The sequence below is a fragment of the Zerene cesonia genome, chromosome 27 (genome assembly GCF_012273895.1).
Source record: "Zerene cesonia ecotype Mississippi chromosome 27, Zerene_cesonia_1.1, whole genome shotgun sequence".
Lineage (NCBI taxonomy): Eukaryota > Metazoa > Arthropoda > Insecta > Lepidoptera > Pieridae > Zerene > Zerene cesonia.
In genome coordinates, this window is record NC_052128.1 from 2,855,161 (window position 1) to 2,879,256 (window position 24,096).

The window sequence follows — 24,096 nt, forward strand, 5'->3', positions numbered from 1 at the left end:
AAAAATTATTTTATAGTTTTTAGTTTGATGTGCTTGAAAAGCGTGTTTTTTAGTTTTTTTAAACTATATTTTATTACTACAAATAATTACGCTTTGCTTGTTTCAAAATAAATAAAAAAGAGGCGGTTCCGAAATAGAAAGTATCCTGTATTACATTTCAGAGGAGTTAGTAAGAGGAAATAGAACAAACTGAAACATAACTCTAAAAATTAATTAACTTGAATTGTGACCAATAGCACTTACTTTAATACACCAGTAAGCAGACGATATGATATACTTACACTGACTGATGTAACTAATTAATTTAAGCATTTTTTTTACACCCAGAAATAATTTTAGCCAGTGCTGAGATTTGATGTTGAGAATTGACTTGTACATATTTTGTAGTTTCTGAAAACGCTGGATTTTGGTTCTCACGATTTGTTAAGTAATCATGGCTTTTTTGCGCTTAGCAATGAAAATCAAGTAAAACAATAAATAAATAATCTTTCTATTCAGATAGCCAAACTTACCTCTGTGGCACCGGGAGACTATATCGCAAAGGTGAGCGTAATGCCTGGAGATGCAGATCTTATGATAAAAGGAGCGTGTTCGACTTCAATTCGACATGGATTTTCACCGTTTCTACCAACATCAATGAAAGATACCATTTTAAACCCTTCTTTGGGTACGTACTTTGAACGATAAAATCTAGTATAGAATAGTAAATCTTCATAAATATGTTATTGTATTTTTAGAAATTTAAATAAAACTAACTGTCAAGTTTCATGGTGATTCTTCTCGAATCGGTGGTATTTTTTTAAAAATTACTATTGTAAGGTAATTGTAAAAGTTTATATACATAATAATAATAATGTGAAGCCCAAGAGAACCCTTGAACTTATTTCAAAATTTTTTTCAACGATGGCTGTGTGTTTGTGATCCCTGAGTTATATAGACCTAGTTTGGAGGTCGAATCGGTCTTAATATATATAAATTACGTTTCATTTTATTTGTACATGATACACTCCTAAACTACTACCGATTGAAAACAATTTTGCACACCATGTACAGTTTGATCCAACTTAAAGGATGGCGCAGTTTATATTATTTCAGCTACAATAAATGACCCGGGGCGTGCAGCTAGTATAATGTACTATCTGCTTTTACGGACAGACTTTGCCCCTATCCTTTTCGTGTAAAAACTAAAACTAAAACTTTCGTGTAAACTGATGTATGCATTAAATAGATTACAATGTAAAATATTTTATTTTGTCATGATTTTTTGTTTCATAGGTGTCGACTATAGCGCATGAATATGTACATAAGTTGGATCAGGAATGATACTGGAATAATATTTTTTTCAAGTTTCTACAATCTACATAGATCTTCGATAGTGGCATTTCGGTTATTGAACTAAATTATCTGATTTCAGGAGATAAAAGCCTTCTAGCAATCGAACTCCTAAACGAAGATAATTTGAGTGACGTAAATCTATTGGGTGTGCAAATATATGATATTACTGGAAATCCTGTGATGAATTTAACACTTAATATCGTTAACGCAAAAGAAAAATTGTATGTTTCCGATGAATTTATACCTCCAGATAAACCATTTAGGATTGCTGTAAGTTTTCGTTATATGAGCTTAAAATGTATAATTGGATATCCTATCCTACTAATATTATAAATGCGAAAGTTTATGAGGATGGATCTATGTGTATATGTATGTTTGTTACTCTTTCATGCAAAAACTACTGAACCGATTGCAATAAAATTTGGTACGTCGATTGCTGGACAGCTGGAATAACACATAGGCAACTTTTTATCCCGATAATCCTATCCCGATGTCCGGGATACACACTTACGGAGGTGAAACCGCGAGGAGAACCTAGTAACACATAGGTATTAAAACTAATGTTCGATGCAGTTGATATCAAACAAAGAGTCTAAATAACTTGTTGAATTGAACCAGACATTTATTCGTGAAAAGACACAACGTATGTGTACGCAAAAACATAAAAAATAAGGATTAGTTTTGTAATTGAAGCATTCTACAATTTCCGAAATGAATAAAGCAAACTTTCTCTTTTGTTCGCGCCAAATTTTAAATCATGTTGTTCTTAATTTAATATGGAAACTATGCCGTAGTGTAACAATTAAAAAAGAACTTAAACATTTTAGATTATAGGTGCTGCTGAGGATTGTGCAAAAAAAGAGGTTATACGAGTTACTAATCCAACTATCGAACCCATGCCCAAGGGTTTTGGTTAGTTATCTACATATTTCAATGATTATTATATTGCTATTTTTATCGTAATTCATAATTTTTTACATCAAATTGCAGCCGTTTTTAATCAGGCCCCCACCATACAGAAGCTGGAAATATTAACATCTGATAAAGATAAAGTTGCAATACTATGTAAAGCGGGAGGTTATCCCAAACCAGAAATAATATGGAAGGATAAGAATGGTGTTACTTTTAGCAACGCTGTAAGTCCACTTTAGTATAATATTTTAGTATCATAGAAAGAGAAAGAGAATTTTGTAACTTGTGGACAATATACAAACACCAATGATTTTTAATTAAAAACGTGTATATTTATATAACATGCATTTCTTAAAACTAGAATTAACTAACGCTATGAGCGTAATAATTAGTTCTATCTAGGGACAACGCGGACAAATCAAAAAGGTTATCGACTGTAACATTGTTATGTATATGTGTCTGTTAATAAAAAAAGAATTAAGTTCTTTATATCCAATGGGACAATTTATAAGTTCATAATAATACGATATGTGTTACGCTCAAAAATCGCATCGAAAAAAATATAAAAAGGATAAAAATTGTTTGTTTTTCATACCGCGATTAATAGGCTTTTATTATTTACATGAGTAGTTGTGGCTCAGTGGTCAGACCTCGGACTTGAACTGAAAAGTCGGGGGTTCGAGACTGGACAAGCGTGCAAGAAATAAATTCATTTTTATATTTATCTGCACATTATTCACATAACTCCTGCTTGAAATTACCATGTCGAATAATTTGGAGTTTGACGACATGTGCCGACCAGTGCTCGGCTAGTGTGGTGGATTATGGCCTTATTATCGTTTCTTTTCTTTGTATTTTGCTTTGTGTACAATATATATAAAAATTTATTTATAGACAATTGCCGACGATGACTTGAGTAGGCCAGAAATATCTAGTACGCTTACAATCATTGATCCGGAGGACAATCTATTTACATGCATGGCCACCAATGCCCACGGCTCCGATTCTGATTTTGTCCCCATAAAATTACCAAAGGAACCGGTGATTGATAAATCAGTAAAAAAAATAAACAAAAATAAAGGCGAAGAAGTTGATATATTTTGCAGGTAAGATATTTTGTTTGAAGTACCAACCTAAATTGATAAATCATGGTCTAGCCTCTAGAGTCTAGATTGCAACAAACGCTGTGGAAAATACATTACGTTTTATCAGTGCTTTTGATTTTACAGATATACAGATAAGCTTTATGTTATGCTAAAATAATTTAAAATTTAATTGTATGAAAGATATCTAATACGCTTTTTCCTTACCTTTATCTCAAGTATGTAAATTCTGTTAAAATATTTACATACGATTTTATATACTACAGAAATTTTAAGATTGAAAATGCCAACGACGGAAAATGGCACCCTTTTTTATTTCGGGTGGCGATTGATGAAACCTTGTTATATTAATACAGAAAACCAAATTTACTATGACATGTAACCTAAACCTCTGAACACGTGTAATATTTGTATTATTTATCTATATATGAAGACAATTAAAATAATAATAGAATGTTTATTCAATAAAACCGCATAATTACTAGATCCGTTTGTTAAAACGCATTAATTCAATCTTGGTCACTAAATTCCGTGGGTTAGTAAAATCAGCAAGACTTTTAACTTAATTCAGAGTTTTAAGTTTAGCGGTGTCTACCTGTCCTATCAAAGTAAGTATCGTTTCTTACTCAAAAAACGAGATTTATTTTTGTCCTCCTAGCCTAAAACAAGGGAATCCTAAGCCAGAAATTTCTTGGTATTTTATGGGAGAAGCTGAAAATGAATACGTAAAATTAAATGAAACAAGCGAATCTTTGCACATATCTAGTTTGGGTATTGACAATTCTGGCTCCTATCATTGTAAGGCGAACAATTCTGAAGGCAGTGATTCTTACACGATGGATCTTTTTGTACCAGGTAAATATGTCTATTAGCGTAATCGCAAATTGTCCGACGTCCCAAAACAAAGTAGCTTCTTCATTCACTTCACTTTCACGTTCTGTTTAGGAAACAGTATAAATAAAATCAGTCCACTCAACCCAGACGAAGACACTCATTGTATCCAATTACGTCCACTTGTCTCAACTCAAAAATCGTCAGTAGGTAACTGAAGATTCCTTAGCGAATGATCTGCAGGCAGCAAAGATCGTTTCCCTGTGAGAGAGTGTTTAAAAACAGCAAACAGTTTATGCACACCAAAGCTAATAATAAAATTATTTACACAAACTTTGATGTTTTCTTTTTCTACAAACGTGTTCCAAGAACATATTCACTTTTAAGCGAAAAATCGTTATAAAGAAAAACATATGATAAATATAAATAAATTATTGATTAAAAATATTATATGCTACAATTTGTATGTAAAAAGGATTTTATTTAATATATTGCAGATGTCAGGGATAAAACAGTAAACGCAAACGCCGGTGAGTTGATAACATTGGATTGTGCTTCTGGTGGTATTAGTCAACCTGCCGTGCATTGGTTTATTAATTATCGTGAAGTTTTCAATGGTGGAAGATATATTATTCATAATAACCATTCTTTAAGGTAGAGTGTATAATTTTAGTGATATGATCTTAATAAGTAAAACGCAAAGGTGACTGACTGTTTAATGCATGTTGATAGATGTAAGTGATGTTACTTATATTTTTCTGTTATAAATCGTTTCCACTTTTGTGTAAAACGTAGCCAAACATGGCTCGGTCGTTTTTTTTAATTATTTTTAAAGTTACTCAACCCATCTTAGAGAATAAGAGAATAATAGAACATTCCAATTCTTCTTGTCTTCCTCACATATGAAGATCAAAAATGATCACAATGAATAGATTTATAGCACAGCTTCTTGACTCTCCTATCGGCCTTAGCTGATCTTCTTATGGTCTATGGTATTGTCTGTCTTCTCATGAAGCTATACCTCGTATGGTCAGTTGATTTATAGAAATGTTAATCCCATCTAATATTGTAAATGCGAAAGTAACTCTGTCTATCTATCTCTTCTAAATTTCTTGTTTTATTCTGCCTAAATCACTTAGCCGCTTTGGATGGCATTGTGGGTTAACAGGTTTAGTTTGAGACCCAAGAAATGACATAGGATTCTGTTTTTAACCCAGATATCCCATCAGAAAGGGAACAGTCCGGGGAAAACCCCCGGACTATTCATATACCTACATGTGTATTATTTCAAACATATTCTCTTATTTTTCAGTTTCAAAACAAACGACTTTGACAGCGGACGATATGAATGTGTCTCAATTAACCGGAACCAACGAAAAAGAAAGATAATATTTGAAGTTGAGATTAATCCGGATTTTGGATTTAGGGTCACCAGGATCTAAAAAGACCGGAACGTTATAACGGATAATTCGTTGAAACTGTGTAAACGCAGTATTAAAGAGTTTGTGGGGATCATGCCACAAGCGTGTACAAGCAATTACACATTTCCGTATGTCAGCATTTTATACAGATTTCTTAAATAAATAAAAAAAGTATATTAATAAAATAAAAAAAACATAACTGGAAAAGCCTTTTATTGATAGAAAAGAAATAAAGTTTAGAAAAAGAATTTTTTATTAACTCTAAATAAACCTTATATCAATTTAAGGTTTTAAGTTATATATATTAATAATTATGATTTAAAATAATTCGTTTACTTTTGAATTTTCTAGAACCCTTCCACTGGTCTTTACCAGGCCTTTACCTCCTCCAAAGATTTCCAACGCTCGCTACTCTGAGTTTCGTTTATTCAGTCATATACGCGTTATAAAACTTTCGTATTCTTCATTTTTTGTCTCACTTCAGACATTTCAATTAAGTGAAATTTTACATTGTTGGGCGCTTCAATCAATATCTAACAGATGTCTGTAATATGCCAAAGTTTATGCTTTAAGTTATATTTTAATAAATGAAGTTTGTTTTTATTTTCAGTCTCAGGTAAATTACTCTTTTCTGTTATATTACTCGTTTTGGTCTTTGGAGGGTTACGGTCATATTCTTCCTCGGTGACCAGCCATCTTGAAAGGTTTATGTAGTTCTGTTGAGTTTGTATGTTGTTTCGTCTTTGTGAGAGAGCTTTAGTTGCTAAATATTTTGTTGTTTTTATCGTTGTCTTGGTTCAGCGATGATTTGTTGGTATTATTATTAACAAGATAGTTTAGAATTTCTGGCTTTTGACTTTTAGTACTCCTTCCGATAAACTATTTGCATTAATAGTAGTTTTATTCTTTTTTTTTTTTGTTTGCATAATGCTGGCCCTTTGCGGAGAGTAATCGACTTTGGTGATGAAGGTAGAGACCTCTTGGTATTTTGCTTACCGTCAGGCGGACCACCAGCTCAGCCACCTTATAAGAATGCATGTATAAGGTTTGTTTACAACGTTTCAAAAAGCATTTTTACTGCATTGCAGAAACTTTATTTAGATACGTTACGCGTGCACCCACACGGGTTAATAGTATAATAATGGTTAAAGAGATTGTCTCTTATTAAATGCTTTTTTTGGAATTGCTCTTTTTAATATTAATTATAATTATAGGGGGCGTCTGAAAATCAGTGATATCTGATACTCTCGAGCCCTGGGCAGCGCTAGCTGAGACACAGCATTTTGCTTCTCCATTAGACATAATATGTAATTTAAATTGTATGTTATACCAAATTTTTGGAGCAATAAAAGACATTATATTATTATTTTAATAAATAATTTAAGATTCTACTCATTATTAATTATTATTAACAATATTGTATAATATGAATTCAAATTTGCTTGATAAATACAAAAAATATAAAATGTATCATTCTTTCCAATTTAAATGTTAAAACAAAGAAAGACATTTGAATTGGGATTTCTTGGCTTTTTTTTGTCGGTTTATGTCAGTTACAAAGTTTTAAAATATATCTTACAAATTTGAGTGCCTGTTTATAATATGTAAGCAAAATCTCTAATAACGAACTAATGTTTGAATATTATTACGTCTGTTGCTCATCGTATAGCTTTTCTACTTACCCAGAACTTATAAGTATGACAGTATAGCATCGTATAGCTTTTCTACTTACCCAGTACTTATAAGTAATAAAAACATAATAACGCAGCTTATCTTGCTGACAAAGTAAAGCCACAATACATCTGTAGTGTGACTTTGTGATCTGTGCCCTTAGGGCACTTGCCCAGGTCCTAGCTATCTTAAAGACCTAATTCCTGTAAGTTCACTAAAGAATAAACAAAAAATTCAAATAGTTAGTGTGCACTGGCAAAGTGCAAAGTCAGCACGGTTTAACTAGTAATTAATAACCATTTATGTTTGGGTATTTGGTAGTACATTATCATTTGAACTAATTTCGGGCAGTCACATAATGGGGCCAAATAAATAATACCTATCAAAGAAAAATAATAAACGCTCATCGAAATCATAAACAACGATTGGCATGATTTATATAAGAACACCACAGACATCAAAATAAGGTAAATGATTAATAGTAGCTCTAAAATCTGGGATTGAACAACAAAAAGTATATCCCTCAGATGGATTGTCGGGATGCCAGGTCAACCAGGAAAAACTGTTATTATTCCGGCACATATCCTGACAAAAGAACATATCCTTAGCTTCTCTTAGACTGTAGTATGGATTATTGATACCGACGTATGCTATCCCCCTTTTACTACTAGGTTCATACACAACTTTGTAAAAATATTGTGGGATGGGTATACCAACATTTGGATTAGCACCACGATGCAAATAGAGGTCGACTCTCTGACCATATTGATTTGTAAGTTGAGTGACACCATAGGTACCAGTATATATGACTGTGTTATAACCGACATGATGTATATGATCACGGAGCTTCACTTCCAGAGTATTCCAATTGCCACCGTTTAGCCCGCTCCATTGTGGCGCACAGTTCACATAATGAAATGTAGCACGCTCTGTGAACGCATAAACGAAATCCGTCTTAGCTGCTAGATGGCCTCTCGATAGATATTCATTCTTATTTATATAGGTGTCAATTAATGGGCCGACCATTTGTGCCACCGCTGCTCTTTGACCTATCTGCGAAAATAAAGAATCCACCGGAATGTTTTTGTAATTGTAATTATCTTGAAAATAGGGTCTTTCCACGTGCGTTTGATACAAAGCATTATATGGTTTCTGTGTATACTTGGAATAAATTGGGTTAAACATCACATCATTGAAACAGGTCTCGTACGATGGATAAAATTCATTGTGGATAGTATATCCGACTTCTATTATAGGTAATCCTTCAAAACACGTACGATTCGTGCGTCTGCTATGATAGTCTGGAGCATCGTTACAATGAAATAATGAGAAACTTCCCGGAAAATTTAGCAACGCGTCGTTTTTGAATCTATCGCCAGATTCGCATGATACGATTGCTGTAGGTACTTCCTGTATTGCATTTGGATGTCTTATAGACCTGTATTCTCCACAGCTTATTGTTAGGACATCGCCATGATCTAGAATAACATTACCATTATTATCATCGGGTTCTAAAAGCTTCCCATTTCGCAAGATCACAGGAAGAGGTTGTCCAAAATCTATTCGTGTGTTGAGTATGCACCTCTGGGTATTTTGTATATTAAAAATACAAAGTATGAGCATGTAGAGTTTGTGGAGCATATCTATTGTAATTATTTCATTTATGTTTACGTTTTTAATACTTAAAATTTTTGAATGATTTTATTGCAATATATGGATACAAAAAATGTTATGTGTAAGGTTAAATGTCAAAGTTTCATGTCATAGTGATAACATGTCTAAATAATACTATAATCTCTTTTACAATCCTTTGTTCTTTTAAAAAATAGTAAAATGGTAACTTATAAAATAATACTATATAAAGAACATTTGACAAAGAGATTTTCGTAGTGCAGGTATTGGTCAAGGTCTTTTAAAACAGTCGCAATTGTTTTGGCTGTGAGAAAATAGATTGTCAAGTTTTTACCATTTGATTATGTTGCACATTTCCGCTCCATCTAGCAATTCTGTATGTGGTAGTCGAGCAGACATGGAATAGGCCAGGTCGCACCGGGGAAGTACCACACCCCCACAGAAAACCGGCGTGAAATAGCATACTGCTGTGTTTCGTTCGGTGAGTGGGGGAGCCGGAGGCCCATATCCTTTTTCTTATCCTTCCCAGTTATTTCCTTTATTCCTCTCGTCAATCCTTTCTTCATCCCTTTCCAATTTGAAGCGACATTACATCTGTAGAGGCGTAATTTCTGCAATCGAGCTTTCGCCTCCCCAAATCCCCGCTTACTATCAGGCGGCGATCCACCAGATCCATTGCCGATGTTTCATTAACCTATATGTACAAGCAGGCAGGTCCTATGTCATTAGGATTTTTCCTTTTTACACAATACAATGAGAATTAAAATTTAAACTTTAAAAACAGCCTGTCAACGTTAGGATTAATTGTGTCATTTGGTCATTTGGTATCCATCAAATTTTCTATTTCCATGTTGTTTGTAAATTGACGTGTTATTTGACATTAGAACTACATAAATAAAATCATGGCATATAAGAACCACGAAGCAAATTTAAAACTAGAACCGATGCCTTTTAACGCAAATGAATAACCGTCAGCACACATCCTTTGGCTCTATAGTATGTAAAAAACAGTAACATAGCCACACACAAGGGGAACTCGTGCGCAGCGATGACAATGCATAAAATAAAAGGGGTCCAACGCATTGTGTGATCGTCAAAAACACCATTCAATATCAGTCAAAGGCAATGTGAATGGTAAAGGTTTAAAATTATTATCCTACTAATATCTTTTAACTCAAAAGTTTTAGCGTTATCTATCGAATGTTTAAGATAAACCTTGAATAGATATTTTCATAGAGATATGTCACGTGAATGTTCGTGGATAATAATGTATCTATTGTGAAATTCTCCCATAAGGAGCCGTTTTATAAGTGGCTGATATAAAATACTTATCAATGATGAAATTATTTCTCAACAGTAGCCTATAGAATTAACGTTATTTTTATTTCTTTGAATATAAAGTCATATCATTTCTTGGAAGTTGCAGTTATTACAAAATGCTCATTGTCATTGTTTGTTTTTTAGGTACACACATTTAAATCTAATTTCATATATATGTATTTTTTCCATTTTATCTACAATTAGCGGTGTACGCTATTTAAGCGGATGTGTTGGCTGGCAAAGAATGATAGTAGAGCTAGCCCTCCAATGAGGACATCTGCCCTTCAAATAACTCATTTATTTTTTGTGATGCTTTTTCTTTTAAGAAGTTTCAATACGTGCTTTTATCTTTACATGTATATAATCTTAATTTTTATACTAGCTGCGCCCGCGGTTTCACCCGCGTAAGTCCGTATCCCGTAGGAATATCGGGATAAAAAGTTGCCTATATGTTATTCAAGTTGTCCAGCTGTTTACGTATCAAATTTCATTGCAATCGTTTCAGTAGTTATTGCGTGAAACAGCAACATACACACACACATCCTTACAAACATTCGCATTTATAATATTAGTAGGATAAAACACAAATGTGACTGACTGACTGATGTATCACCGCACAGCCCAAACTACTCGACCGATGGGGCTATTTGGCCACTGCCATGTAGGCATCTGCTAAAAAAGGACTGATGAATTTTTCCCCAAACGGATAAGAAGGAAAATTTATTTAAACCGCGCGTGCGAAGCAACAGCTTGTTAATATTATAAACGTGTAAGATTATACTAATTTATCATAACATAGATACATATATCTATTTAATTTCATGGATATTTAAATTTTAAAGTACCTACGTAACAAATATTCTAGCTTTAACTGTGTTTATTTTACTTTCCATTCGAGGCAAACAAATTTAAACGTAGAAATAATCTGATAATCTTTTCGTGTGAATTATATAATATCACATGAAAAAGATTTAATGTAATTTTAACCTAACAAATGCGTTATGAGTATTTTATATGTAAAATGATTTTTCTCTTTACAGTTTTTGGTCGGTTTACGACACATCGGTATTACAGAAACATTATTAAAAACATCGTTTATATTCGTCGTTTCGAGAATTGAGAATTACCTAACCGTGAGTTATTACAGAGATGAAACAATAAATAAATGAGAAATAAACGGATTGAAAAAGCTACCAATGGTACAGTTTAATCCTTGACATAAAAGATAAATACCAATCTTATCTATAAATGTCTGATGATTTTTTGTTTGAGACAAGTGTTCTGTAATCTATTTGTTAGTAAGGTAAAATATTTTTAATCTAACAATTTTACATAACATAGAAACAAATATACGAATACAATCAAATCATAACATTCATTTGTACAGAAATTACTCTTCATTTTCATTCATTTTACAACACGCAATAATGCACAAATGCAATAACATAAATTGACATGGTAACTGGAACATGGTAAATGGAAAATTCTCATATTTATAAAGACGTAGGAACTAAACTTATAAATAAGAATCTACTTCACGTAGCCGATATTCAACACCAAAAATAAAGATATGCCGACCCAGGAACACTTGAAATTAACTTCAATCAATGAACTTTAACTATTATCATATTATCATACAGTTACATACTTTACGTTACGTGTAACGGTGTTATGTTGCAGCATTGTTTTTAAACATGTAAACATTAACAAACAATAAATATTAAACAAACTTTGATTAGACGCGATTATATGACTGCGAATGAACATTACATTTCAGTTTTTTATTATAATACTATTGAATGATATATTTTAAACCAAACCAGTATCCAGTAGCCACTCGTGTCTCATTTCCCACTCGACAGTGATCTGTGATGGACTGCTGCAAGTTAGATCAATGAATTTATAAACGGACTTGTTCAGTGATTTTGTGTATACAATGACACATAGAACGGTAAGATTGGTGTTTTTAACTTTCCCAATAATTATCTTTTTCATTAATAATACAATAGGTTATTAACATAACTTGAAAACTATTTGACAAAATAAGGGGCAAATTTCGTCAGAATTTTTCAGTACTGATTCAGATTACGTATCGTCAGAATGTATTATTCAGATAATAAAAAAATATTTCATCTGAAAGTCATAAACCCATTATATTACTAATAGTAATACCTAACAGTGGAAACTTCCTCATTTCTCGCATTTTTTACTAATTTATTTTCTCACATAGATTAAGAAAAACGTTTCATGTATAGTAATAAAAGAAACCCTTTAAATTTATTGACATACGATAAAATAATTTACGTTTTTAGCAATGAGTTTGTGATATGTTTTCAGTGCGCGTTACATTTTTGGTGAACGGAGTGTTTAAAAATAACTTCCCAATAACGTTGAATCATTGTGTTCACTAAAAATATTCAACTTTATTTTGTTGTACTAGAAAAACATATTTTATTCCCTATTAGTTATATAGACATAGATTTTAATTCGATTGACATACAGACAATGAGTTTTAGACAATGATATAGGCTATATCTGTTTCTCATACACAAACAAAATTTATCATTAGGTTATTTTTTATTATTTTATAAAAAGACATTTGTGAAAAGTAAAGATACCTAGACTCTTGTTTTTCGTCTCATTAGTAAAATCTTATTAAGACAATGAAAAAAATATTTAGGTACCTACTATGCGAGCATCATGAGACAGTGTACAAAAGGTCATGAAAGGTTATCATGCAACATATATTTTGATGTTTATTTACTATACTGTTACTCATGATGCTTTGTATAGGAAAATCCTCATTTTACGTCATTGTTACAACTATCGACACACACACAGAAAATGTATACTAATTTAATATAAAATTACGAAACATACATACTCGTAACATTTATTCCAGTTGCAAGTGATAAATTGTATTTAATTATTTTTAATGATTGATTAAGTTCATATAATATTATAGCTAGATTCATCGCTATTCTCTCTATTATATTACTCCCACTCGTAAAAAGATAATGTAATGATGAAATTAAATATGTTATTACGTTTGTATTGTCGTTTTAGATAAAACATGAACCATCATTGTCATTTGTTCTAATTTCAGATAATTCTGGTGCTCTGCATGCTATTAGCATTTAATGTCGTATTGACGTATGTTTTGCCGCCAAAAAACTACCACAGAGAAGATATTGAAGAAAATAAGTTGAACAAATCTGCCATAGGTCATTCGCAAGATTATATTAAATATAGCTATCTTATAACGACATACTTATAGTACAAATTGAATTGTAAATGTTAGTATAAGTGGTTATAGTCAGTGATAAGTGTTAGGTTAGAATCTCATAGCTTGTAATACACCTCGACAAAAAATAGCGCTGTTTAGTTTTAAATGATTTCTAATATTTTAATAAAAACTTTTTCAAATATTGAAGCGTTTTTTATTTCGTAAAATTTTCGTCTTAATGATCTTTTTTTAAATCTAATTACGAAACACAGTTTTGTAATTTAATCTATCAATAATTAATATGTTTCAATACTATTTTAGAAGTTATAGTAAGTTTTATAATAATATATCTATTATCCGTAATAGTTAAATAAAGTTATTGTTTGTAAATATACCGCATTCATATATTTGAACAGTACTGTTAAATGTTAAAAATGTGCCTGCTAACTGACGAACTTTCACAATACACAGACTAAACTCAAATATTCAACGAAAAAAAAAACAATATGAAAGAAGTAACAAACTTATTTCTTCAACGGTGCGTAGGCAATTAGTATATCGAAAAGGCTTATCTAGTTGCTTTACTGTTGGTTCTGTTTACTGTGGAAGTATCAACCTCCATTTATAACATTCAGGCTAACGGTCAAGCACCTTAATACACTGTAATCAATAATGATTAAGCTTTTTCTGTTTAGTGTTTTTTGTTGTTTAAAACCGCATTGAAATAACAAGTTTATTTGATTAGCACATTTATTTCTCTGTACTAGTGATGGTATCAAGTATCCAGAGATAGATTGAAAGTAATATCAATTCAATAATAATGTATAATAATTAATATTAATGACATTCATACTTATGAAAGAAAATTTATTATAACTTTTTTCTATAAAAACGATCATCGTCGTTCGTGAGGGTGCGATAACACAAATTTTAAAATGGTCGCGTCCCATTGATTGATTCCAATTCCTATCAATCAAAGAAAATCATGGAAATCGGTTGATAACCTACAGTACCTAACAAAATAAAAAAACAGTATATACAATAAAAAAAGCGAAGAGGGTACTCAATTCAAACCTTCTTTACTAAAGTTACTTTATGTACATTCCATTTTAAAAAATGAATCGGAAATTTCATAAATACCATAACAATGCATAAGCTGGTACTAATCATAAGCTTTAAATTGAGCCACAGAATTCTTGACACCCGAAAAAAACATGTCACGTAATTATCAATCCAACTCCCTTTAAAGATGTTTAAAGTACACATTCCTTGGTCGTTAGTCGTCAATGACAGAGGGACTTAAAAATTTAACAAATTGAGCTACATAGTACCACATCGCTTAATTGGAGCGAAGAATGGTTTATTCGGAATTAAAATCAAGCCAAGAGATGATTCTTATGTATGTTTTCATTGTTTGAATGATGGATAAAAGGTACAATAATAGTTTTTGTCTTCGTTTATAGGTAGGTACTAAATTTCTATGAATCTCTAAATAATACACTAAATGTTAACATTTTTTTATACTGTTATATCAGCCACTAACTACAAATTGAAATATTATGAGAATTGGATTTCCTTAGTAAATTGTGGTTATCTAGCTATATAGCAATTTTATAATCAATGCACATAATGTTACACTCAGAATATGTAGATAATTAATTATGTTAGTAAATAATTAGCAGAATTCCACTGGAGTGACGTCGAGTATCGTAAGTTTTGATAAAAGAAAATGACACAATATATTTATGGTATCATTTAACTAAACTATTTATAATTTTTTATTTGATTGATTTTTAAGAAATAAATATTTTACGATATAATTTATTATCTAGAAATGCACTATAATTAAGCGTTTATAATTTATTACTTGATTTTTTTGTTTCTTCTTTTGTTTGTAGTTTATTATATAGAACAAAAATACATGGCATGAGACGTTTGAAGCTAAAACTCTTACAAAATCTAGATTCTACTCATTCTCAGGTTGTTTGTTGTTACATCAACCTGAAGTTAAGCAATTTCCTACCAAAGAAGCGCATTATGACTCGGTTTGATGGACGATAATGTTACTGGCAACATTCTAGTATGTAATCTAGAAATAATAATTCTAAGTCTTACATACAGTCTTTACATCATTAAAGACATTAGAGACTTCGAAATAAATTGTTACCAGAAAACAAACGACATCCTTATTATTAATAATTTTTCTTTGTATTATACCTATGTGTATAAGGTCAAATGTAAATTGTGTAAAAATATAAATATTACCTAGTATATTGCCGTTTATGTAACAAAAATATAACTTTACCTCTACAAACGGCCTATAAATCCGTGAATATTCCCCGTTTGCCAATTTACCTATATGGACAATCAACACCGTTAATAATATTGTTACTAATTGTATTATTATAAGAAGCTAATTTTAAGATTCGTTAGATCGTACTTGTTATCTATTTTGTATACTCATACCCCTGTGGTAAGTAAGAACACCGGATCAGCTAGTATAATATAAGAAATACATAATATATATTTTTTCTACATGTGTTATGTAGTTCTGCAAATAAGTCTAGAACAATCACAAATTTATAACCTCAAACGAAAAATAGGCTAAAATAAGTCGAGAACACTAAACTACTAAAACACTAGTACATAAACGTGGAACTCTAACATTACGTACCTAAACCGAATGATAAATGCACTCATGTATCTTAATAGTATTTCCAATGAATGAAATATACCTATTTAATTTAATTATCATACTTATCATAATAAACATGCATTTAAAATATGTCATCAGTCCTCCTTTAAACTAATATTTTGTCTGAGAAACACACATCAATGCCATATTATTAGTAAATGTTATTACATATTCTATCGTATCTGTGTATTTTCTCGTTTCATCTTATATTTCGAACTTTAAAATTTAAATTTTTCATACCAAATAGGCCAAAATTACCATATAATTTATATATAATAATTACATTATAATATTATGCTTGCTTATGACGACACGATAGGACGATAGGATTTAGCCAACTAAAACACAAATTATCTTCCCATATTTAATATACCCACAATCACACACACGTATCATCAGCCCTTCGCCTCGTGGACGGCAAGGGCTCCTTGTACCTCTGCATCGACCTCCAGCAGGCCTTCGCAGAGGCACTGTAGGTGTCCATATACTCGGACCTTCCTGGAAAGTCTGTGAACCAGGTCTGTATGGATTTAGGCGCAACCCCAGTGTGAACTGGTCCTGGAGGGTTGATTGTTGGTCTTACTGTTGGCGGATGATCGGAGAAATGCGTGGGATCTTTGTAACAGCGGAGCACCCCAAGGCGATTGCTCTCCATGGGTATTGGCGCAGGGGACTGAGAAGCTGCTATGATTTTCTCGTAGTCTTGTACTGGAAACGCTGTGACAGGAGTTTAGTAAGGAATAACGGTAAGTCTGTTAAAATATCGGTTACGATGGCCAATCTTGATTGAGACTAGCTAATTGCGGAGATATAATATAGTGCACACTGCACGGGTATACGCGTAAACATACATTTTAACTAGCCACTGTAGGTTCTCTCATTGTCAAACGCAGATAATTTTGTTGGACTTTTTAACAGATTTTGAACGCGACTTATTCATTTATATTACTAGAGACTCAATCTTAAAAAAATTACTGGCCTTTAAACTAAGTAGACGATGGTTTTATATGTTAAATGGAGAACTAAGATAAAGGAATAAACATAGAAATATTATTAAAGCATAAAATGAAGCGATGGTAGAGAAAAAAATATACATATGAAGACATCATATAAATATATACTCACATCTCTTTTTAAAGGTAGCCTGATACATTGTGGTCATTTTTGTGTCGAGATCGTCGCACGGATGATCCAGTATATCGTTGGTTACATCCACCATCTGTTATGAAGATAATTCATTGTAAAAATTACATCTCCACGTTTATTTGCATTAAAAATAAATTAGCTTCGAACCTTATTGACGAAATATAATACATTCCCTCCGGACCCGCTAAGGGTTACTTAAAATATAGTGGATGTAAATGTTACATATCCTAAGTTTTAGATTTTATAAAAATCAAACACATTAACAAATCTTTACTTCATAAAATGAATGCAGACAATGTAGCTAAACATTCACTTCCTACCTGTTTTCTCAACTGTTCATAATCCTGACAGAGCTTCTGTTCTTTTTCAAGTAACTGCTTATATTGTTCGACCCGTGGTGAATAAGAGTGTGCATCGCAATGACAGTAAGGGGCCACTGGCGGAGGTCTGACGGTAGGTGCGGCGTCTGGTTTGGGCGGCTCACATGGTCTGATACAAAGAATGAGCATAAATTGCTATCAGCTCCACTAAAACGGTCTGCTTGGCAAAGGAATGTTTTATTCACATTTTTGAAACAGTTTTCGTTGTGTTTTCTAGGTCTTACTTTCACATGAACTTTCCAACAAGTAAATGTTTTTTCAAATGAGTAACCATATCAATTCTTCAAACATATAAAAAGTATTATACGTTATATCAAACATATAATAAGTACTAGCTGCGCCCCGCGGTTTCACCCGCGTAAGTCTTTATCCCGTAGGAATATCGGGATAAAAAGTTGCCTATATGTTATTCCAGTTGTCGAGCTATCTACGTACCAAATTTAATTGCAATCGGTTCAATAGTTTTGCGTGAAAGAGTAACAAACACACACACATCCTCACAAAATTTCGCATTTCTAATATTAGTAGGATTATATGTTTGAAATAATAATTCTAAGTAGATTATGGAATAATATTCGATTAACATAGCTTCGTTATTGAATAGTCTAAATTTTCCATTTCATATTTAAAATTGTTGTAGCTAGTTCAATTGAGGTTATCAGAAGAGAATATTTACATATTATAAAATGACTTGCCCTGTGAAAATGTACTAGCAAATTATTATTCAATCGATAGAGGCAGATTAGTTCAACAGGTTCTTTTTTTTTGAGAATATTGTATTTGGATATTTGTTGAGTGTTACATACTTGCCAACTATGGGTTTTGGAAAAGGCCACTGATAATCAGCGTTTACTGTTGTACTGAAATCCATGTTTTTATCGCTTTCCTAAAAATGTAATACAAAAAAAGGATTATTTTTTACATTTTTAATAAATTAAAATATTATATTATCGATTTAACTGTATGATGTGGAGGATAATATTACGCAATTCATGCATGAAAGTAATTAAAAATTGGTACTTACGTTAGTTTATTACGTTAATATTTTTCAAATTTATGATTACTACTTTTGCTAATTGACACCCTACATAATTTAAAACAGCTTTTGAAGCCAAAAACTTGATTTGCAACAGAATTTCTTCAAAGAGGGAAGATAAAAACATTTTGATGTTTTGTATTTTTTTAGTTATTGACAATTATTGTATACCAGTGACTTTATAATAAGTCATAAATAATATAATTATTGCCATATTTTCATCAATGTTCTAAAAGACTCGCATCATAATCAGCTTTATTTTTTTAAAGATATTTATAAATGGCAGCACCTTGTGTTTTTATGTCATCAGTCATCAAATCAGCTGTGTATCACACACAAGGAACATGTAACATAATAAATGTGCGTATTTAAAATTTCGATGTGAAAATGTCCACAGGGATAATTGACAAAAAATCGACTCAATGTTTATGATAAATTTATTGTGGAGTGACCATGGCGCGCCGGAGAAGCAGTGGTATCACGAGCCTGGCTTTTAATCAGAATCAAGGTGTGTTTGACTTCCTAGTTCGTCACCCCAAGTTCTTTGTTCTCAAGTGTTAAGCGTGATATATTCATGATGTGGATGACCCGAGTGTACCGCGGTGACGATCAAGTCAGGGTTAACGTGGCTAGCTGATTCGCGTTAACAATTTAAGTTTGCGTCAAATGCAAGCATTGTCGCACTCTTACTTCCACGTGTTGTTTATATTTTTAGTTTGCGCGCCTACGTAGATTAGTGCGTATTCGCTTAGCCTTTGTTTTGATTTGCTTCTGTTCAAGCATAATATTAATTTAACTTACACATTAAATCCGCTGAGTATTCCACGTTTAATAAATAACGAATATTGAATATAAAGTATAAGATAGTGAGTATATATTTTATTGTTTAGTAACATTTGCCTTACATATGACAATTATTTTTTAATAATTCAATCTGAATTCCAGTAAAATAGGAAAATTAATGATGCATAATTCAAAATTTATGTATCTCTCAACATAATAAAATAATGCCTGAAAAAAAACTGATGATGATTCACTAGTTTGTATACCACATGGAGTAATAAAGCCTTGGTGTACATGTATATGAATGGTATTGTAAAATACTTAAAATATGCTTTAAATACAAATAATGATGTTTCTATATTTAAAAATTATGACAAAACTGTTTCCTTCTGTTGATGTAATTAAGTATTGTTTTGAGAAATATACTAACGGATGATAGTTGTAAGCACCTGATATTGTTAAACATACGAAAAGAGCAATCATCACTTACTCACAGCATGCTTCATTTATTTCTTTTAAAATTTATTGGGTTCAAACTCCCAAAGTTAATACAAAAATTCTTAGCGGCATATATCACTATTTTTATTCAATTAGCCTTATTGCATTTCCACGGCTCAAAAGATGACAATCAACCTATGATGCCAGCCATAATACCATACTTAAAATGTATGTAACATAAGAATGAGTGATAATAAAATTAAATATTTTCTAGAAAACAGATATTCATTATAAATAATAACTGATAACATATTGAACTTGAGGGCTTAAAAGAACAAAAAAAGTTGATTGTTTTTTTTTTTCATTTATTGATATCAGAAACAATTAAAACTGTATGCGTTGATTTCTTTCAGGCTGCTTCACGTGCTGCCTAACATCAGGCCTGCGCGTTTACAATGTCGATCCACTTGTTGAAAAGGCCCATTACAGTAAGTATTTGCTAAATACCCCATCCCATTCGCAGATAGGGTGTTTGACATGTTTTTCTTCTGTGAAAACATTAATCCGTGTCCAGATATCATGATAAATCATTGGCTATTGTCAATTTGTTTTTTACCTTGTTTGTAATTGTTACCTCATTAACTAACTGTGTCTTTTGCTTAACCTTCCCAGTTCATTCCCATTCACTCATTTGTAAAACCTATTCTTATTCCTAACCCCTTAAATGTAGGCAATGCATTTGCACACTAGTTCTGCTTCTGCAAATGTTCATGGGCAGTGTTGATTGCTTACCATCAGGTGAAACATTAACTCGGTTGCCCGCTCTAATTTAAAAAAGAACCCTTTTATTGTGTCATGTATGTAACTGTTGTTGTTCATTAACTTGTTTATGAAATAATTTATTCTGTTTTTTCTACAAAAGACTTAAGGTCCGTAACACTGTTATAAAAATAAGTCATAATTTGATGTGTACATTGATTTTATGAAATTTTGCCATATGTGTTGTTATTTTTTTCCTTAGCACAATATAATCAAAAAAGAATAGATTTTAAATTTGAACTGGACTTCTTGATATAGCATGTTCAACATATGAGCATTAAGTTTAATATTAAAAAGGTGTCTGATACCTAGAGATAAGATTGCCTTTTGTTCATTTTATAAATGTTTTGTTTGGCTCTTATTTATTCTTACTATATTCAATAACTTTCATTTAATTTAAGACGTGTTTATTTAATATTTTAAAGCTGTTAACATTTATAATAGAGCCTGGATAAGGTTACCTAACAAACAATACTGTTTTTTCTTTACATAATAGTATTAAGGTACCTTTACACATAGTTATTTTAAAGATGTAACAATCAAAAAACAATTTAAGGTATATCGATTCACTCATTGTACGCCAGGCAAGGAGGAGCTGGGCGAGGTGTCGCTATGTGAGATGGTGTTCCGCACCAACTGGCTGCTGGTGGTGCGCGCGCGACGGCCCTGCAGCCTCATGCTGCTCGATGACCAGCAGCGCGCGTTCAGGGCAGAGGTGGCGTTCAAGTCGCCGATACGAGCTCTTCGTGCTAGGAAGGACAAGTAAGTGTATTCCGGGAGCGCAGTTTTGAGGATGTATATGTTGAGGAGTAATGGAATTTGGACGTAAGTATCAGCCGCGCGAGGTGGGATACGAGGTGGTCCACAATGAGGCCTCATGTTGCTCGACCAGCCGCTCAGTAGCCGTATTTTTTGGAAATTGAGGGTATTTCTCCTAATTGATTTAGCTAATATCTACTATGTTTTCTAATTACGAGTTTGCATGGAAGTGAAGAGAAGATTGTTTCTTTTACAAAAACAATCTTAACCCGTTTTGGCTGTAACTTTGTGTGGTATAATGTAAGTTTGGTTTATCCACATAAAGAAGCCAGCTAAAGTAAGTCCATATATTAATAATTACAAACGTTAAATTTGAAATAAGGTAAATAGTTTAAAATTAATGTGCATAGATAAAACATGATTGGATACCTACTTGATAAAATAAAATACTATAAGAAGTCAAATAAGAAACAACCAGATAAGATAAAAGATGGCCTTAACCAAATAACCCAGAAATATTTTTATTAGCTTATTCCGATGAAACGTCCTATTGATTTTAGCTGCAAATAAAGTAGTTAATAATTAATGGCTGCATTCGTCATATTGAACGTGAAAATACTTCACGCGAGATTTTTTATGATGATAAGTTCAGCTTGGATTTGCAACGATTTAATCTACACTAATAAATATTGTTACTAAAATAAATATAGTTAAAAAAACAACAAACTGAAACTGAATTGTTTCCCTTGCTCTTATACAGGGTACTTCGCGTAATTATTTAATATTGACGATCCAAATGAGGATAATAAGATAATTCCATGAAATTATTGTATCGAATTGTAGTTCCTTGATCACCGATCCTTGATAAGTGTACAAATTTTGAATTAAATCTGTTCATGTAAAGTGGATAAATCGAGTCTAAAGAAGTCGGTTACATACACACACAGGCGAAATACATAAAAGCGTGTTTCGATCAATTCATAAGGAAAAGTTTTATAATGTACGTTACATATATTTAAAACTAAGAAACAAACCAAAAATTTTTCTCCGGAAATCTATATATATTCAAAATGCGCTTTACCTATTCGATAATTACAGTTCATATTTCACAAGCTATCAAATATTCTGGTTTAATGTGTTTATATAAAGCGTCCTAAATCAGTTTTATATTGGAATTCTTATCGATTAATGCGCGCATAGCTAATCTTATTTATACGTTATATTGACGATTTTAATAATGTTTTGATTATGACGCTTTAGATTATTTTACAATAACTGAATTTAAATATTAGGCACTCTACGGAAGAACCTAATAACAAATGCTTTTCACTTTACAGGATAAGGATTTGACAGTTGAAAAAATAATGGCGGCAAAAACAAACCGCATGGAAATGTGTTCATATCCTCTCATGCATACTTAACAGACAGTATCAGTTACGCACTCAATAATTACAATATGTTCATTAAATTTCTTATACAAAGCTTGAGCCACGGATTTACAAAAATGTGTGCCGTCAATAAATTATACGCATATTTTTTTTTGTTTGAGTAGTCAGTAGTTTGAAATGCCATAGACATTACAATAAAAAAAAAACATAATAAATAATATTAAAAATATTTATTATCCGCGTTTAAAACGTTTACTAAATAAACCGTGATCAATACTGTTTCTAGCAATTCGAAATTAATTTATAAATGTCCGTATCGTGTGCGATTCACTAACTCGTCTATGTGTGACTCGTTTAAATTGAACTAGGAACAAAGTGGTATTGTCGAACACCTACTTAATATGTAAACCACGAAATGCGCACAAAGTTAAGGACAAGCTGAAGGTCTCTTAGATTCAATGTTTAATTTGATTCCAAATCCTGTCTACGTTTTTGGTTTATAAATATTTATCGGTATATATGATCGTTTAATATGTAAATATTATTAGTGTTAACACTTCATACGATTGGGTTAACGTTTTTACGTGCCTGCTTTAATGTACGTACATATTTTTGTATAAAATTAGTGCGTCATTTAACAAAAAAACACATATTTTTACTTCAGATATATTATAGTTACTTAAAGTCGAGTATGGAGTTCAAGAATACAGAAATAGTGAAATCGCGAGGCTAGAATGAATGAAAAAGCTAGGCCTGCAATAATAATCTTCTATACATATATTGTGGATTTAAATGAAGTTTTAGAACATAACAAGGTTATTATGAAAAAAATCAATTCCAACTCCGACTGCAGAGCAAATATTCTTACATTTGAAATATCGTTTTTCATGTGGAGGAATAACAATTCAATTTCGACTCCGATTACCCACTATAAATATTAAAGTTAAGAGTTAGATATTGATCAGTTGGCGTATTTTAATTACTAATATTCTGCTTTGAGTTTTGATTTTACATGCCTGTTTACCCCACTAAGGGTACACGTTAGGTAAAACCTATCGTGTTATACAACTATGATAAAAACAAGGCGATCGAATTACATTAATCACTTCACTACACTACACATCGCTACACTTTCCTGGCATGAGCACCTCAAGCAAACCAGTAAGAAGCTATTTGCTGCATCTCATTCTCTTAAGCGACT

General features: G+C 31.9%; 4 protein-coding genes and 1 long non-coding RNA gene across 5 annotated transcripts in view; 3 read left to right on the top strand and 2 right to left on the bottom strand.

Moving 5' to 3' along the window:
• The window catches only part of LOC119837268 (hemicentin-1-like), a 7,186-nt gene extending 1,476 nt beyond the window's left edge, over positions 1 to 5,710 (top strand). The window contains exons 2-9 of the mRNA XM_038362784.1: positions 499 to 667; positions 1,415 to 1,605; positions 2,163 to 2,247; positions 2,326 to 2,471; positions 3,142 to 3,353; positions 4,009 to 4,205; positions 4,679 to 4,835; positions 5,494 to 5,710. Of these exons, the coding sequence (XP_038218712.1) occupies positions 499 to 667; positions 1,415 to 1,605; positions 2,163 to 2,247; positions 2,326 to 2,471; positions 3,142 to 3,353; positions 4,009 to 4,205; positions 4,679 to 4,835; positions 5,494 to 5,623 (1,287 nt within the window). The 3' untranslated portion in view covers positions 5,624 to 5,710. The remainder of the gene's footprint in view (positions 1 to 498; positions 668 to 1,414; positions 1,606 to 2,162; positions 2,248 to 2,325; positions 2,472 to 3,141; positions 3,354 to 4,008; positions 4,206 to 4,678; positions 4,836 to 5,493) is intronic.
• Positions 5,711 to 7,708: 1,998 nt separating this feature from the next.
• LOC119837423 lies at positions 7,709 to 8,914 on the bottom strand. The gene has a single exon (XM_038362998.1). It carries the CDS (start codon positions 8,912 to 8,914, stop codon positions 7,709 to 7,711), a length of 1,206 nt encoding a protein of 401 aa, XP_038218926.1.
• A 3,143-nt stretch (positions 8,915 to 12,057) lies between these two features.
• On the top strand, positions 12,058 to 13,653 carry LOC119837410. The gene is made up of 2 exons (XR_005288144.1): positions 12,058 to 12,176; positions 13,332 to 13,653. It is a non-coding gene; the product is annotated as an uncharacterized LOC119837410 (long non-coding RNA).
• A 2,872-nt stretch (positions 13,654 to 16,525) lies between these two features.
• Positions 16,526 to 18,543, bottom strand: LOC119837469. The gene is made up of 4 exons (XM_038363061.1): positions 18,479 to 18,543; positions 17,613 to 17,781; positions 17,272 to 17,365; positions 16,526 to 16,863 (listed from the first exon to the last, which is right to left on the bottom strand). Exons 1-4 carry the CDS (start codon positions 18,541 to 18,543, stop codon positions 16,526 to 16,528), a joined length of 666 nt encoding a protein of 221 aa, XP_038218989.1.
• A 476-nt stretch (positions 18,544 to 19,019) lies between these two features.
• Positions 19,020 to 24,096, top strand: part of LOC119837364 (WD repeat domain phosphoinositide-interacting protein 4-like) — an 8,939-nt gene continuing 3,862 nt past the window's right edge. Inside the window, exons 1-3 of the mRNA XM_038362928.1 lie at positions 19,020 to 19,216; positions 20,343 to 20,417; positions 21,333 to 21,510. Coding sequence (XP_038218856.1) covers positions 19,162 to 19,216; positions 20,343 to 20,417; positions 21,333 to 21,510 — 308 coding nt within the window. The 5' untranslated portion in view covers positions 19,020 to 19,161. The remainder of the gene's footprint in view (positions 19,217 to 20,342; positions 20,418 to 21,332; positions 21,511 to 24,096) is intronic.

What these genes read in the sequence shown, in the direction of transcription:
- LOC119837423 (XM_038362998.1), bottom strand. Translation starts at nt 8,914, where the DNA reads ATGCTCCACAAACTCTACATGCTCATACTTTGTATTTTTAATATACAA.
- LOC119837469 (XM_038363061.1), bottom strand. Translation starts at nt 18,543, where the DNA reads ATGGATTTCAGTACAACAGTAAACGCTGATTATCAGTGGCCTTTTCCA. An exon ending in ATGAACAGTTGAGAAAACAG is followed by an intron (nt 17,366 to 17,612) that starts GTAGGAAGTGAA and finishes TCTTCATAACAG; the next exon opens with ATGGTGGATGTAACCAACGA. An exon ending in GGCTACCTTTAAAAAGAGAT is followed by an intron (nt 16,864 to 17,271) that starts GTGAGTATATAT and finishes CTCCTGTCACAG; the next exon opens with CGTTTCCAGTACAAGACTAC.